General features: G+C 42.9%; 1 protein-coding gene across 12 annotated transcripts in view; it reads left to right on the forward strand.

Moving 5' to 3' along the window:
* Positions 1-13,473, forward strand: part of TFDP2 (transcription factor Dp-2) — a 188,709-nt gene extending 175,236 nt beyond the window's left edge. For 11 of the 12 annotated variants that reach the window (XM_042954715.1, XM_042954716.1, XM_042954714.1 and 8 more), the window contains 3 exons: positions 955-1,121; positions 5,393-5,498; positions 5,710-5,910. In XM_042954715.1, coding sequence (XP_042810649.1) covers positions 955-1,121; positions 5,393-5,498; positions 5,710-5,893 — 457 coding nt within the window. In that variant the 3' untranslated portion in view covers positions 5,894-5,910. Of the gene's footprint in view, positions 1-954; positions 1,122-5,392; positions 5,499-5,709; positions 5,911-13,292 lie in introns of those variants that run through there. The other variant, XM_042954720.1, reaches the window with a different exon arrangement.
* Positions 13,474-13,906: the final 433 nt, after the last annotated feature.

Consider the following 13,906-nt stretch of genomic DNA (forward strand, 5'->3'; position numbering starts at 1 on the left):
TCTGTGTTTTGTGGTTTTTTTATGAAAATTTGTTAATGTCCTTTATTCAGCTTTATATGCTTCAGATTATTTAAACATGGCATTTTACTTTCAATTGTAATTTTTGCCCTGATCTAAAATCTAGCATAAATAATTTTTACCTTCATATGATTTTAATTAAGAATTTTATGACAGCATAAACCCACCATTGTCCCAAAACATTTCATCTGCACTCTGTCCCTGTAGGGTTGAGGCCTGTAGGTGAAGGTGCCCTTGGGCCAAGCCCAGGAGTCAAAAGGACTGTGTTCTCCTACATTAACCTTTTTTTTTTTTTTTAAGCATGTATCAGGTAGCCGGGCCTCCTGATTTGGTAATTTTCAAGAACATTTGGGGAAATGTGCTATATATTTATGTGGTACTTTTTCCTTAAGATATTTCACTTCTTAGGCTCTTAAGACAGGATTTGAGTTTTGGTTCGTTTGTTAAAAGTCTTCCATTTATTACTTGTCTATAAAGTATGGTACAGCTAACACTTGATTCGTGAACATGAAGTAAGCATTCAAAATGGTTTTCTTTCTCAAACCAAATATAGGCCAATTCATAGTAGGGATGTCTTATATTAAACTGGAAAGGCTTTCTTACTATTTTACCTTTTTGAAAAAGCTGAAGGCAACTTTGAATAGTGCTAGATTTAGACCAAAGTTTCTGACCCCTGTTTGCAGCAGCTTAATGAGAGCTGAAGGTTATGGACTCCTATTGTCTATCATAAGAAAGTTGTTTTAATTGGGCAAGTGGCGTATTTGAGATGTCATTCCCCTGAACACAGCAGAATGACTCTTACTGCTCTGAACGATAAGTTTCGAGTACTGAGGATGAATTTAGGCCCTCATTCTTTTATATAATGTACAGAGTACAGCACTGTGCAGATGTCCTCTATGCCACTGAAACACATTCTAACTTTGTTTTCTGATGCAGGTTTGAATATCTTTTTAATTTTGACAACACCTTTGAGATCCATGATGACATAGAAGTACTGAAGCGGATGGGAATGTCCTTTGGCCTGGAGTCAGGCAAATGCTCTCTAGAGGATCTGAAACTTGCTAAATCACTGGTGCCGAAGGCGTTAGAAGGTTATATCACAGGTATGTTAATTAACACTTTCACACGTTGTCCCTGATTAAATGCCAAACCCCGACCTGTTAAAACCTTCCTCATAGAAAATTAAAGCCCATTCTGTGTCCTTCCCTGCCCCTTTAAATGTAACCATTCTCTTAAATTTCTTTTTTATCATCACTTGCTTTTTTTAGAGATACAAACATATAATAAATTGGAAACCATTTATTGTTCAGTTTTACCTATTTCTCCCCTTTATGTAAATGGGATCATAGTGATGCATTCTTTAGAGATAGGGGTTTTTTCCACTCCACATCATGTTCTTTTCATCCGTCCACATGATTTCATGTAGCTGTAATTCATAGATTTTTACTGGTCTGTAGAATTCTATTCTATGACTATACCATGATTGATTTGTTCATTTTACTGGTGATAAGCCTTTAGTTTTGTTTCCAATTTGTTGGTGTTCCGAAGCAGTGCTGCTTTGAACCTTCCTCTAGCGATAACCTAGTGCACGCATGCCCGCGTGTAGCGTCCGATTGCTGGGTCAGAGGCACCTGCAGCTTCAGCTGTACCAGATGATGCCAGAGCCTTATTAGCTTGATTTCACAAGTTACATTCTCACCTACAGAATGGAAGTGTTCTGATTTCCCAATCAGGTGGATGTGAAATGGTATCCTAATTTTTTTTAATTGAGGCTTAGTTCACCTACCATAAAATTCACCATTCAATGGTACGTGCAGTTCAGTGGTATTTCGTATATTCACAAGGTTGTGTAGTCATCACTAATTCTGAAACATTTTTGTCACTTCAGAAGGAAACCCCACACACATTAGCACACTCCCCACTCCTCCCAGCCCTAGCAACCACTAATCTACTTTGTCACTACGGATTTGTCCATTCTGGATATTTCATATAGATGGGCTCATAAATATGTAGGCTTTGTGATGGACTTCTTTGACATAGTATTGTGTTTTGAAAGTTCATCCATGCTGTAGCATGTGTTAGTACTTCACCCCCCTTTTATTGCCATTCTATGAATAAGAGCGTGTTTCATTTATCCATTCACTAATTGGTATTCATTTGGATTGTTCCCACCTTGGGGCTGTTATGAATGATGCTGCTATAAACATTCTTGTACAAGTTTTTGTGTGATCATAAATTTTCACTTCTGTTGGTTGTATAGCTAGGAGTGGAATTGCTGGGTCATATGGTAACTCTATATTTAACATTTTGAGTTACTGCCAAACTATTTTCCAAAAGCAGTTGTACCATTTTATAAGCCTACCAGCAGTGTATGAGGGTTCCATGTTGCCCACATACTTTTCATTTAGATGTTATCGTCCATCTTTTTTATTATGGCTGTCCTTGTAGACAAAAGGTAGTATTTTACTGTGGGTTTATTTTGCATTTTCCTGATAGCTAATGGTGTCGAGCACCTTTTTTGTGTGCTTATTGGCCCTTTGTGTATCTTCCTTGCAGAAGTGTCTATTCAGATCTTTTGCCCATTTTTGCATCAGGTTTTTATTATTATTATTATGAGCTTTAAGAGTGTACTGAGTAAGGGCACCTAGGTGGCTCAGTCAGTTGAGCATCCGACTTCGACTCAGGTCATGATCTCATGGTTCATGTGTTTGAGCTCTGCGTCGGTCTCTGTGCTGACAGCTCGGAGCCTGGAGCCTGCTTCGGATTCTATGTCTCCATCTCTCTCTGCCCCTCCCGTGCTCATGCTCCGTCTCTCTCCCTCTCAAAAAATAAATAAACATTAAAAAAATAATAATAAAAAGAGTGTACCGAGTGTACTAGAAAACAAAAACGGTATGTTTTGCGTGTTCTAGAATTCATATTTTTTTTCACTGATTCAGAAATCTTTATGATTGTTGTAATTCTTAAGACTGTGGTATATTCTGCACATATAATTTGGATGCATAAACAATGCTTTCTGCCTTTGCTTTTTGCTAGTTTCCTTCAGTATTACCACCTAGAATGTCACATCATTTTCTGAAGGCATTGTAATATTAGCTCTAAGGTATATTAAATCAAATATAAGCAAAGAGGTAGTTCTTATTTTTTTTAAAGAGTTTATTTTTAAGTAATCTCTATACCCAGTGTGGGACTCAAACTCACAACTCCGAGATCGAGAATTGCATGATCTACCACCTGAGCCAGCCAGGTGCCCATCATTCTTATTTTGTTTTATGGTTTTGGCCCTTTGGTCAAAACATAAGAGTTTGTTGATTGAGATTTGGCTTCTGTTGGATTTGGTTCTTAAAACTGGCACCATCCACCTGCTGCAAGTGTGACCCCTTCTTTTGCCCCTCAGTCAACTCGCTCCATATCTTCACCCCCCGCCCATGCTCCTTTCTCCTCCCCCCCCAACCCCAGAGTAGGCCCTGCTGTTTTATTAGCAGCCCAGTCATACTGGCAGTCCAGCAGGGTCTGAAGAAAGAGCTTACTCAATAAATCACCAGAACTTTATTTTAACTTATTCTCAGTGAAAAGGCACAGGGCAATTAGGCGGGCTCTGTGGTTTTGATCTCTTTGTGACCTCATTTGCAGACTGGGATGTAGACTTTCTGGTTACTTTAAAAGAAGAAATGTGTGCCTTTAGTGTGCAAAGGGACAGAATGGCTCTTGAGTAAGATTGTGAGAACTATTGTGTGGATCTTATGATAATGTGAAAGAAATGTAGGCTTTTCAAAGCCATTGTGAAAAAGAAAAATTTAATGTGGTATGCACTTGGAAACAAGTAAATAGCTGTCTTCTGACACAAAGTTTCCATATATACTAATTAATATTCACCACAGGATTCTGGCTTTAATTTCATCTTGCACAGGCTTGTTCTTATTTAATATATTTAAAGTCTGCTATTCCTCTTAGAATTGAATTTTTTTTTTCCACAGCTGCCTTAGCCTCTAAAGAAAAGGTTCACACAGCCATTCTAAAATTAATCATTCAGTATCCTTTTTTCCTACATAGGAAGCCTCTCACTTGGTCAGACAGTACAAGGATAGCAGGGTTCCTAATCCCAGTCCACAGAGTGGTGGGGGCTTTTTTGTTTTGCTTTGTTGTTGTTTTTGCACAATAATTAATTACCAAACAATTTCAATTAACTCTAACAAACGTTCATTACTAAGTTATACTTTCTGAGTATACATTCAGTCTTATTTTGTAATGTCATGTAAGTCAAAGAATTTCTTTTTAGGAATACATTTTTTATTATTTCTTCCACCTCTTTTGTAAACTTACTGTTGGAAGAGACTATACTCATGTCATGCCTTCAGTAACATTTAGATCTTACATGTTCCAGTCACTGCCTTCTTTGAGCTAATGTTCTGGATAATGTGACAAGTATTAAATAAAATTACAATAAGAATTTATCACGGTTGTGATTGGAGAAATATGGTATATGCACAGAAAATAAGATTGCAAGGATATACTTTTCTGCAGACTAAAACAGTATTGCCTGTCTCACCCTCGTTAAAAATGTGACTGCGTAACATAAGGGCTTTTAACGCAGGGCTGGTTTGGGCCACCTGGGTTGCTCAGTCAGTTGAGTGTCCGACTCTTGATTTCATCTCAGGTCATCATCTCGTGGTTGATGAGACTGAGCCACGTGTCAGGCTCCACACTGAGCCTGGAGCCTACTTGGGCTTCTCTCTCTCTTTGCCCCTCCCCTGCTTGCTCGCACACTCTCTCGCTCTCTCTCAAAATAAATAAATAAATGTTAAAAAAATAAAATAAAGGCTTGTTTGAGTTATAAAGCCAAGGATACCAGGATAAAGAATGGATCGTTGATGAGTAATAGCCCTGAGTTCACTCAGGGACATGTGAAAAGATGGTACAGTGGGGTTTTAGCAAACATGTGTGTGTGTGTGTCCTTCTTTACCTGTTTCTGATTTGACTTCCTTTTTACCCGCTCCTGGCTTGACTTTTAACACCAGAGTCTTTGGTGGTGAGGCCAGTAGGTGTCCAGGAATAGTTCAGCAATCACTGTACTCTGAGCTACCCTCTCCAGGTGTTATTTAAGAAAAAAGAATGGGTGTCTGTGATTGGTTTAATTTGAATTCTTCCTCACTATAGTCTGCCTTCCTGTATTTTCTTCCTGTTCTTATGTCCTAGAAATTTCTTTTTTTCCACTCTGAAGAAACCTGGGTTCTCCCCGGGGCAGGAGACTTACCTAGCTGTGATTTAAATCAGGCTCGTCTCCTTACTTGTCTGTGCTTCTTTAAGACTGTAACAGCAGCAGCCACAGAGCTCTCAGCGTGCCTACATCTTCTGTTTTTGTTTTTTCCTGTAGATATCTCCACAGGACCTTCTTGGTTAAATCAGGGACTACTTTTGAACTCTACCCAATCAGTTTCAAATTTAGACGTGACCACTGGTGCCACCTTGTCCCAATCAAGGTACGTATTTTTTCAGGGTTAGGAAGAGAAGCCACGCGGCCCTGACCCTCCCCGTGGGGGAGAGCAGGTGTCACTGCCGTCCCAGGTCTCGAGCAGCTTTTGGCAGAACTCCCCAGTGGCACCTCCTTTCCCATGTTTTGATTCCTACATTTTACAGTGCTTAAAACATTTGCCACATTAATGAGCTTCTGTGTTTTTAATCATTTGCTAGCGTAAACCAAGGGTTGTGCTTGGATGCTGAAGTGGCCTTAGCAACCGGGCAGTTCCTTGCCCCAAACAGTCACCAGTCCAGCAGTGCGGCCTCTCACTGCTCTGAGTCCCGAGGCGAGACCCCCTGTTCCTTCAACGACGAAGACGAGGAAGATGACGAGGAGGATTCCTCCTCCCCAGAATAAAGCCAGGAGAAAACCCACGTTTTACTAGTTGATGCTCATGTGTGTTTTTAGTGTGAGCTCTTGTTTTTGAAATGATTGCTTCAGTCTTTGCCTTTGTTTGCACTGTGTGTTCAGTGAAAACTAGGGAAACACAATAAGCAAATTCTGTGAAGGCTGAGAGGATTGAGATGAAAAAAGCTAACATAGCGTGAACGAGAACTTTAAGCAACAGAGCAATAGATCACACCGCAGACAAAGCGGTTTTCTGAGGTGATAGAGGGGACAGTCCCTAAGGAATTGGCAGCATGAATGAAGCTCGTTTATCTTCCACGAGGTGGGGTCTTTGTGTTCCCCCCACACCCACGTAACCCTCCTTAGAATAAGGATTGCTGTAATGAACAGTCCTTGACATCATGTTTGTCGTGTTTCTCTTCCTTGCCTGGGCTGCCTTTTACAAGCAGAAATGAACGTGAGAAGATCCCAGTGTGGGTGAGCGGGACAGCGCAGGGCGGAGGTGGCAGTCCTTGTGGTGTGAGGAGCACAGGTTGAACCGCTGAGCCAGCTGAAAGTCTGGCTGATGTGCTTTACGCATCAGCTGCCTTAGACGGCTTCTAGAAAGGAGCAAGCGCTGATTCTTAAGTACTTAAGTGACATGTAGAATAATTTATAGTAAAACTGAAATGATCATTATTAGCCAATGCATTGGTGCATAGAATTTTTTAGGGCTACTTCTGGAAGCCAAAATAGAATAGCATTTCCACGTGCATTAAATACTTTGCCAGCACTGCCTTTGCCAGCATTCTAAATCTGGAGTTTTACAGAGAAGGAAATTGTACCTATAGTTTTAATCAAAGCTGTGCATTTCATATAGCTTTTTCATTTAAAACAAAACAGACGGATTCCTGTGACCGAATTGCTTGCTTCTAGTTCCCTGCAGTACTTGTATGATTCCACTCGATGTGCAGTTTGTGAACATGAACCAAACGTCATTACTTGTCTTTAAAGTCTGTTTCAAGAATATGAACAGCAACGTTCTCCTGTACATGTCACCGTTTGTACATTTTCATTCATCAAAATTACCTTATCGGGTTTATTCCTGGGTAAATTGCATTTCACGTTAACCCGATAATTCACCGTTTCACAGGGACACCGACAAATGTTGATCACTCCAAACGATTGGATTTATAGCAGTGCGGTATACAGTTTGTTATTTCATAGCCAAAGATGCCGCTGGGCATACTGCACTGGTGTGTTCACAGTTCCTGCCCCTCTGAATATTCAGGGGAGTGAATATTCCGCCAGCATGGCCTAACCTCGATTTAATTTCACACTAAGGCCTTGAGAAGAGCAAATAATAATGGAAAATAACTTCGACTCAACTCATTTGGATATGCCTCTGGATTATGCATCTAACACCTTTGGGCCCAGCACCAAGCCCATCCCAAATCAGTTCTTTTCTAAATCCATGGGGGAAGTACAGATGCCTTCTTAAAGTTCTGCCACTCTGCTTAGAGTGAGCCAGTGGTGAAAGATTTGGCTGACCTAAAATTTTGTTACTAAGGCCATGAAAATTAATACACAAGGACCTGCAGCTTTAACTGAAGTTCTTTGAGACAACACTCATTCTGTCAGAAATAAGCCATAGTGCAAACTCAAGAGGGGTCAAGGGCGCAGAGAGATTGAGGCAGCTTTTAGAGAATTGTGTCTCAGTCTGAGTTCTGGGGCATCTCAGTCTGGGTGGATGGGAGGGGTCCGAAATACTGCAGAGGCTGCAGCAGGTCCCCGAGGGCCTCCAAGATACTTCTGACTTGAAGACCATCAGCTACACGGGCGGGTAAAGCCAAGTTTCCTTCCAAACTGCCGCCTCCTTTACTGACCCTTTAGTACCCGCATCCCTATACTTGAGGGAGCCCTGAGCAAAGGGCCACAGCTAGCTCTTCAGTCTTCAAAATATGGTGTACAGGTCCCAAGGCCTGTACATCAGTGTTTGTGATAGGTACACTAATCATTCCTCCACCAAATAGCAAAGTCCTTGCTGGAGTTCTTGGGGTACCACCCCCTTCTCTATTCTCTTTCTCTGTCTGTCTCTGCTGCAGTAGTGTTTTAAACTGATAAAATACAGGTTTGTTTGTTTTTTTTAAGCAACCAAAGACTCTTAACATTATTAGTGTCCCATCGCTGGCCATAAGTGTGTGCTCTTTGGTGGGAGGTGATCTCCGTCCCTCGATAATGTGTTTCGGTTACCACGGAGGACATCTGTTGGCACCGCACCGTGGTCTCCAGTACGTGTTGGCGTAAAGCCTTGCCTGAGCAGAAAAGTAGGTTGACATGTTTAGAAAGATAACTTCTGTTATTCTTCTGTGTCTCCCACAAACAGATTTTTGAAAAAGTCAGCACTTAATCACAATTCCATTTAGAAAGCAAAGTAACAAAAGTTAGGAAATGATTGTTACCATATCCAGGATTCTCTATAGGAGTAGCACTTGGGGGTTGCACGCGCACACACACACACACACACACACGCACTCACACACCCCTCCCGAAGGTGCTGGTCATACTCTACTCTTTGGGGAGTTTAAGAGGCCTTTTCCTCCTCAAGGGTCAGTTCAGCTATTAACCCTTTCAAGTGCATAGTAGCATTCAGTCAGTAAATTCCTGTTTCCTTCAGCACTTGTACAGGGGTCACCAGACCTGCCACATCTGACCCTTGTTTGGGAAGGCCACGCTGCCGGAGTCCACGGCAGTGCTGAAGGCACCCGGGTACCTGCCCAAGCCTCCCTTCACCCTACCCACTAAGAATTTGTCTCATCCACTTAATCTTTGCATGTGATGAAAACAGCTTTAGTAAGTGCTGATGTGAATTGTGCCTTATGATCAGAGCGGGTGTCAGGGAGGGGGCAGGAATGGAGGTGCTAACACAGTGATTCCTCACCTCAGTGATGTGCACTGTCCCTGGAAGACTTCACAGATCATGTCCACAGTTTTTGTTTCCTTCAGTTTAATTCTTTATAGATGTACGACATGTCTGCTATCTTACCAGGATGAAAGAGGATAACTCCGCTCATTTGCAAAATTTAACAGTTGTAATCATAACCCTGCCATACTTGAAAAATAAAGCCACGGTCAGTCCTCAAATGCAAACGAGCTCCTATCAGAAAATTAAAATGGAGGTATTTCACAAAGACGTGGCCCACTTTAGCCATCTATCACTCGGCTGTTTGCTAAGCCACGACTTTTTTACTTTTTTATTTATGTTTTAATGTTTATTTATTTTGGGAAGACAGAGACAGAGTGCAAGCAGGGGAGGGGCAGAGAGAGAGGGAGACACAGAATCTGAAGCAGGCTCCAGGCTCCGAGCTGTCAGCACAGAGCCCGACGTGGGGCTTGAACGCGCAAAGTGCAGGATCATGACCTGGGCCGAATTCAGCGCTTAACCGACTGAGCCCCCCAGGCGCCCCTGCCATGACTCTTTTTAAAAGACAACAGTGTTGCTGCAAGTACAGGCGTCACTTCGGCCCCGGGGAGTCAGAACGCAGCAGCAGTGCCTGTTCCTGGGGGCAGTTACAAAGGAAGGGAGCTGCCAGAGCTGTTTCTCTCATAACCACACTCAGAGAGAAGCCTGTTTGACTTTATCAGGGATTCACTGGAAGGGCCCTTTAAATACCTCTCCGGCTCCCTATCCACAGGCCTATGGAAGAAGGGTCTCTACCCAACAAATCTGATGTGAACGTTAAGATCGTGCCTCCTTAGCTGGGAGTACTGGGTGGGAGTTGGGACAGTGAGTGGCAAGATTGAATCCTCCAGTAGGTATTTGAGTGAAGACAGAACAGAAAACATTTGAGAATGATTAGTGCTAAGGGAAAATATGACCGGGTAATGAGACAGTGGGGGAAAGGCCACTTTGCCTGGGGGTGGCCAGGGAAGGCCCCCCTGAGAAAGTGACGTTTGTCCTGAGTCAGACAATTGAAAAGACTGACGTCTCTGTATGTTCTTACCACACCACTCTGTCCCATACATGTACTTGGAATCCCTACTGAATTCCAAAGTCACACCATTCCAGGTTGAAGCATACGTTTTGGAGTTTGTTAAGGAATTTTTAAGATTTAAAAGAAAACCAAACTTAGCTACCAACAGTATCCATAGACCAAGAGAAGATTCTAATCCAGGACGTTCTCATTATTAGCTCCATAGCTGGCAATGGAACCTATACCGTAAAAAAGCAATCATTTCTCTAGGTGTTTTCTTCTAGTTTTTCAAGCTGTTGGATACGTAAAGGTCTTCTTTTTATATTAGATACGCAAAAGGTAATCTTTTACTCTGCTTGTGGATTGGCTTTAGTGGAGCCACAGACTCCCTGAGGATGTTTTCACAAATAGGTTCCCCATTTTCATGACCCAAGGCACTGGTCCCAGGCACTGATGGCCATAAATGTGTATTTATCAAAGACCCACGGAGTGTGTGTCAGGGGCCTGCACCATGATGTCTGACCCTCAGAAATGTGCCTCCCTGCCTTCTAAATCACAGTCGATACAGTGTTCAGTTAGTTTAACTTCATTCAAGCCACGCTATTACTCCAAAGGGGAAAGTCTGATGTTTGATTAAGATCTTACCTTTTTAAGAAAATTTCAAACTGAATACCCACATACATTATAATCTTTCTCAGGAACTAGCCCCTCCAAGGTATCTCTGAAAAGTTACACTCCCATAACCTTTGAGATTTCCCCCCCACACATCTACATTCACTCCATGCTAAAGAAGAAAAGGTGGGGGGCACAAAACTTTGACCCTCCCATTATGCCTTGGGGACCTCTGACAAGTACGGAAACTTAGATGGCAGCAGGTGTCCATTCGTGATAGGACTAAGACAGCAGAAAGTATCTTCGTTTCTTATGTGCATTCTGTGCAGCTGTTCTCTCAGTCAAGGTGAAATCTTGTATCATTCTCACGCAGCCTTTGCTTTACATAAAGGGCTGTAGAAGTCAATGCTGTCTTCACCCCTTGCTAATGCAGCAGATTGGACTTTGGGCCTCCCAGCTTATAGCTGCATTGGAAGCCAGTGTAGATGAAACAGAGGAGCCGGACTCCCCCATTCTCCACTAAGGGTCTCGGAATGGAAGAGAACATCTCTTCCACCCCACTCACAGAAACAATCTGAGAGCTTGACTTGCCTAACATCCCTCAGCTTATCTGGCAGAGTCTGTACCACAACCCAGAATGTCTTCCTCCGCTGAGGGCCACACGGCCTCCTGAAAACCACACCCTCACCATGGTCCTTCCAAACAGCCTTTGGATTAGCACCAGTCCTCTGTCACACCAAGTGCTAAACAGCTGAGGAGAAGTGGGACTCCACCCACAAGTCTCCAGCATGAGGCAATGGTGTCAGCTTTGGGCCTCTCTCAACTTGGAAGACCCCAGGCTTAGACCTCACACCTGGGAAGAAATTCATTCCTCACGAGCAAAGACCATCCTGCATGATGGTCATTGGTAGGAGGCTTGAGAGGTTGGGTTATCAGTGGACCCTTCTGTACCACGTTAGCTTGTTTCTGTCTATGTCTCTCAGCATGACCAGGAAACTTCCCCAGATCATGTTTGGGTTTTAAAACCCCTTATCGCTTCAAACTCACCATGTTGGCACTTACCATGCATCATCTTCAGCGTTCCAGGCACCACCTAATAACAAATGGCCTGATTCTTTATTTTGCTCGTTCATGACTGAGTTCAAAGGTTTTTGTTTTTTTTTTTTTTTTTTTTTTGTACTAAAATGTAGAGGACCCAGATACTTTTCTGCTAAAAGACTTCTCTGAGCACACTGTAGTTCTCTTTCTCCTCATAGTACCATGGCAGGTTCAGCCTTTCAGTGTCCTGAAAGCAGAACTCGCAACCAGCCAGCTGTGCTGGCTGCTTGGTAGGTAGGCCTGAGCTCTGAGGACCATGATTCAGCACTGAGTTCCCTGAGGTATCTGGTTTACCACCACCACACCTGACTTTTACACACAAAAAAAGAGGCTGTGAGCCCAAATCACAAGTTGGTTCAACTTTTCGTTTGGAGATGCTTTACTCTGATCATGTGCTGTTGGGTTTTATTTCCAGAAAGTATTGGTCTGCTTTTTTTTCTGCATGAAGGAAACACTGTGGTGCCACATGCTTTAAGCAGTTTAAACAAGAGAAGTAAGGGGAAAATGCAGACACCACATCTGACTTGCCTAATGTAGACTTTATTAGATTGAAGTACCTAACCTAATATGATGTATTATTTTATAGCATCTCAAACTTTGTAAATAAATACTGTTATTTTTATATGGAAATTTTATAGAAGAGCTATTTCTGTATACTTAATTATTCCTTTTCCTGAAATTGCTTCCAATAGATAACAGACAGGTCCTAGGCAGTTTTCCTCTAAGGATGGTTCAAGGACCACCTGCAGCAGAATTAATGGGGAGAGTTTTAAGATTTTGCCTCCCTAGGACCCACCCCGGACACTCTGAAGCTCTGGGAGTGGACCCTGGGAAACTATTTTTAAAAACTCTGAGTGATGGTTTTTGTCCATTAAAGTGTATCTTTATCCATCCTGTAAGATTTAAAAAAGGAAAGAAAGAAAAAACATCTGAGATGAGTGTAAGTTGTGCTTGAGAAAAAAAAAAAGATGGGTCAGACTATCCTATGATTTGAATGAGATGTACTATAGAAAAAATAAATCATTTAAATGATGTTGGTCTCTTGTTATTAGTGGGCCCATGGGGGGTTAGTGGATATTGTTTGCTGCCCAGCTCCCTTTAGACCACGACACTCCCTTTCAGTCCCCCAGGAAGTGCCCTCAGGAGAGAGCTACCCTTCCCAAAGCTATGCCCACATGCAGCCAGTGAGGGTATTAAAGCCTAGCCTCCTTGCCCCAGTTTGGGGTATCTGAAGCACCCTCCCAACTACAGAATTCCTCATGGAGCTGGGCAGTTCCTCCAACAACTGCATCATGGTTCAGCTTCCTGCTTCCCCCACTCTGCAGGTGGTGTTCCCAGGAGCACTCTTCGGTACATGGACACCACCTGTCCCACCTGTGATGGAAATATGTCAGATATTTTAAAGGTTTTTCTATGATTGTACATCTTTTTAAGGTCATTTGAGAAGATTGTAGCACAAAGAATAATGTCTTCAAAGTGCCAAAAATTATTGGCCTGAATACATTTGGGGGGGGGGGGGAGGGGCAGAGGGGGAAGATGCTTTCTTAACTTCTCTTTACACCAAACCAGGATCAGTGAGAACTGCAGTGATGAGTACAAAATGCGATGCTCCCAGGCCTCAAACGGAATGTCAAGGTTCCGGGCCTCAGGAACCATAATAGCCCCTCGGCACCTGTTCAAGCAGTCTGCTTGCTTCAGGGAGAGGCAGGAGCTCTCAGTAATGTCTATCTCCTTTATTCCAACAGGCTAAGCAGAGTACATGGTCGGCACATGGATAGGAAGAAGGTACAGAAGGGTTCAGAGCAATTTGGGGACCATACAATGGGGCCAGGTCTTGAGACATTAGGAAATGGCTGAGGAAGCACTCACTTGAATGTTAATGCCCAGAAAGGAAGGTATCTTCCTGTAAAGACTCACCTGAGTTCAGTAGACCAAGTAAGTGATGGTGTGGAACACCTAGTGTTGAAATGGGGAGCCAATGCCCACTTCCTGTCCCAGGGATTTCCTGGAGTGGTAAACCAGAGCTGGTATGCCCTCTGCTCCTTCTATCCATCCCCTAGTAGCCACTTCTTGGAGCCATTTGGTTAATGTGTCCAAGGACCTATGGGAGTAACTACTGGATTCTTTGACCATGAGAAAGTGCTTTAGCTGTTGTGGCCATGTGGGGGATGTTGAGAAGGACTGCTGGGAGTGTTGTTGGTAGCCATCAACACAGCCGCCAGACACAGCGCTGACCAGGGAAGATGTCTGCAGAGCCCAGGAGTTGGTTCCCTTCAAAACCAGCTTTTGATGAGGTGGGCTTGCCTGCAATCATCAGGCAATCATCAGAGTGAAGACAGCCTCAACTGAGAGAGTCTCC

Source organism: Panthera leo, chromosome C2 (assembly GCF_018350215.1).
Source record: "Panthera leo isolate Ple1 chromosome C2, P.leo_Ple1_pat1.1, whole genome shotgun sequence".
Lineage (NCBI taxonomy): Eukaryota > Metazoa > Chordata > Mammalia > Carnivora > Felidae > Panthera > Panthera leo.